Genomic DNA, 2,202 nt, shown 5'->3' with positions numbered 1-2,202 from the left:
GTTCCTGTAGCCCACAACTAACTTCACTACCATTACAGGTTCTTATCTTAGTTACTTTTAAATCTTTTCGTGGCCCTGTTAGTTTTCAATCCTGTCTTTAAAGATTTTTATAGCCCATCCCCTGTCGTTGTTCATTCTCAAGCCAATTACCTTTAAGGCTTTTCGTAGCCCATCCCCTATCGTTGATGGTCCTCTAACCAATTACCTTTAAGGCTTTTCGTAGCCCATCCCCTATCGTTGATGGTCCTCTAACCAATTACCTTTAAGGCTTTTCGTAGCCCATCCCCTATCGTTGATGGTCCTCTAACCAATTACCTTTAAGGCTTTTCGTAGCCCATCCCCTATCGTTGATGGTCCTCTAACCAATTACCTTTAAGGCTTTTCGTAGCCCATCCCCTATCGTTGATGGTCCTCTGCTTCTTTAGGAATTTTCTCAATGATATCGCCTTCATTTTCCACGGTCTTCTTCGTTAATTCCAGTTCTATCTTTGCGTTAAATCCAAAACTCACAACTCCAATAAACGTGCCATCTTCCAATTTCCGAATAAACCTTGTAGCACTTTCTCGTAGTTTAATCATCGGGTTACTCTAAACATAAAAAATATTATAATTTAAGGACGACTTGAAGAAATAACGGTTTAAAGGATGTAAAAAACTTAACATTGTCGCGAGATGAAAAATAATTTAATTTGTTAACATATTTGGTGAACTGTGTGATGACTTAAACTGTTTATAGGCTAGACAAATTTGGTGAACTGTGTGATGACTTAAACTGTTTATTTGTTAACATATTTGGTGAACTGTGTGATGACTTAAACTGTTTATAGGCTAGACAAATTTGGTGAACTGTGTGATGACTTAAACTGTTTATTTGTTAACATATTTGGTGAACTGTGTGATGACTTAAACTGTTTATAGGCTAGACAAAGTTAGTGAACTGTGTGATGACTTAAACTGTTTATTTGTTAACATATTTGGTGAACTGTGTGATGACTTAAACTGTTTATAGGCTAGACAAAGTTGGTGAACTGTGTGATGACTTAAACTGTTTATAGGTTAGACAAAGTTGGTGAACTGTGTGATGACTTAAACTGTTTATAGGCTAGACAAAGCTACCAAAAACTATTGTTTCCATAATCTGACGTTGTTTAACTTCAATGTGTAGCCATAGAGATTGACCTGGACTTTACTCTTAGTCAACATGTAACAAATTTCTTGTCAAAGCAATCTAACTACAACTGTTCTTAGTTGTTAACAACATCTTCGTCTGTTATCCCAATAACAGCTCGTGAAATTCGGCCAGCCTACTAATAGATTTAGGGGAGTCATAAGTTCATTTACTGGGCCAACAACGCAAAATTATCCTTATATCAAGAATTATATAATAAGAATGAAAAAAAGGAATCACACACACATATATATATATAATAATTTGAATAATGTTGTTAATGAAAGCAACATTAAAAAAAGATAATCACTTACGAAACACTGAAAAATTACTGACAACCATAAAGAAGAATTAGACTCGTCCTTACGTGCATACTTCCGGAAGTGTCTAGAATAAGTACACATCGTGGAGATTTGTCTGCTTGGACAATACGAAATTTGGGGGTTTCAAAATATTTTAATCTGAAAAAAATGTTCTTGTTAATTGAAGAGAAAACTATAGATAAAATAAGATTGTTCTACACTCGTAGATTTAGTAAAGAAAGACGTATGACACTACAAACTAATATTTATGTATATGTTTCCAGTTCTATAACTAGAGGGCGCTGTCTACTATTTACCTAGTAAGGTTGGGCTGTGGCTCACGAAAACCAATTTCTTTGCCTTCACTGCATTGTCTGTTGTAATTGTGTTTCATCTGAAAACAGTAAAATAAGTAAAAATATGTTTCTGCAATAAGTGCCAAACTGTAAATAAAACAAAATATGAAGATTTTTGGTTGAAACTGTGAAAAATCGTATTTTCAAAATATTTGTAGATCCGTCATTAACAAAATCATAAGTGGAATAAGTAATACGTGTAAATATGGTTCTTGTACATTACTGGTTGTAAGAAAAGAACGAGTGACACGCATAAATATGGTTCTAGCACAGTACTGGTTGTTAGAAAAGAACGAGTAATACGTGTAAATATGGTTCTTGTACCTTACTGGTTGTTAGAAAAGAACGAGTAATACGTGTAAATATGGTTCTTGTA

General features: G+C 34.3%; 1 protein-coding gene across 1 annotated transcript in view; it reads right to left on the bottom strand.

Moving 5' to 3' along the window:
- Positions 1–154: 154 nt before the first annotated feature.
- LOC111084115 overlaps positions 155–2,202 on the bottom strand; it is a gene marked incomplete at its 5' end in the record, with an annotated part of 6,783 nt that continues 4,735 nt past the window's right edge. Inside the window, 3 exons of the mRNA XM_022380901.1 lie at positions 155–588; positions 1,536–1,629; positions 1,788–1,864. Of these exons, the coding sequence (XP_022236609.1) occupies positions 397–588; positions 1,536–1,629; positions 1,788–1,864 (363 nt within the window). The remainder of the gene's footprint in view (positions 589–1,535; positions 1,630–1,787; positions 1,865–2,202) is intronic.

The sequence above is a fragment of the Limulus polyphemus genome, unplaced genomic scaffold, assembly GCF_000517525.1.
Source record: "Limulus polyphemus unplaced genomic scaffold, Limulus_polyphemus-2.1.2 Scaffold13740, whole genome shotgun sequence".
Taxonomy (NCBI): Eukaryota; Metazoa; Arthropoda; class Merostomata; order Xiphosura; family Limulidae; genus Limulus; species Limulus polyphemus.
The sequence above is the reverse complement of the archived record's forward strand: the minus strand, read 5'-3'. Positions and strand labels throughout refer to the sequence as shown.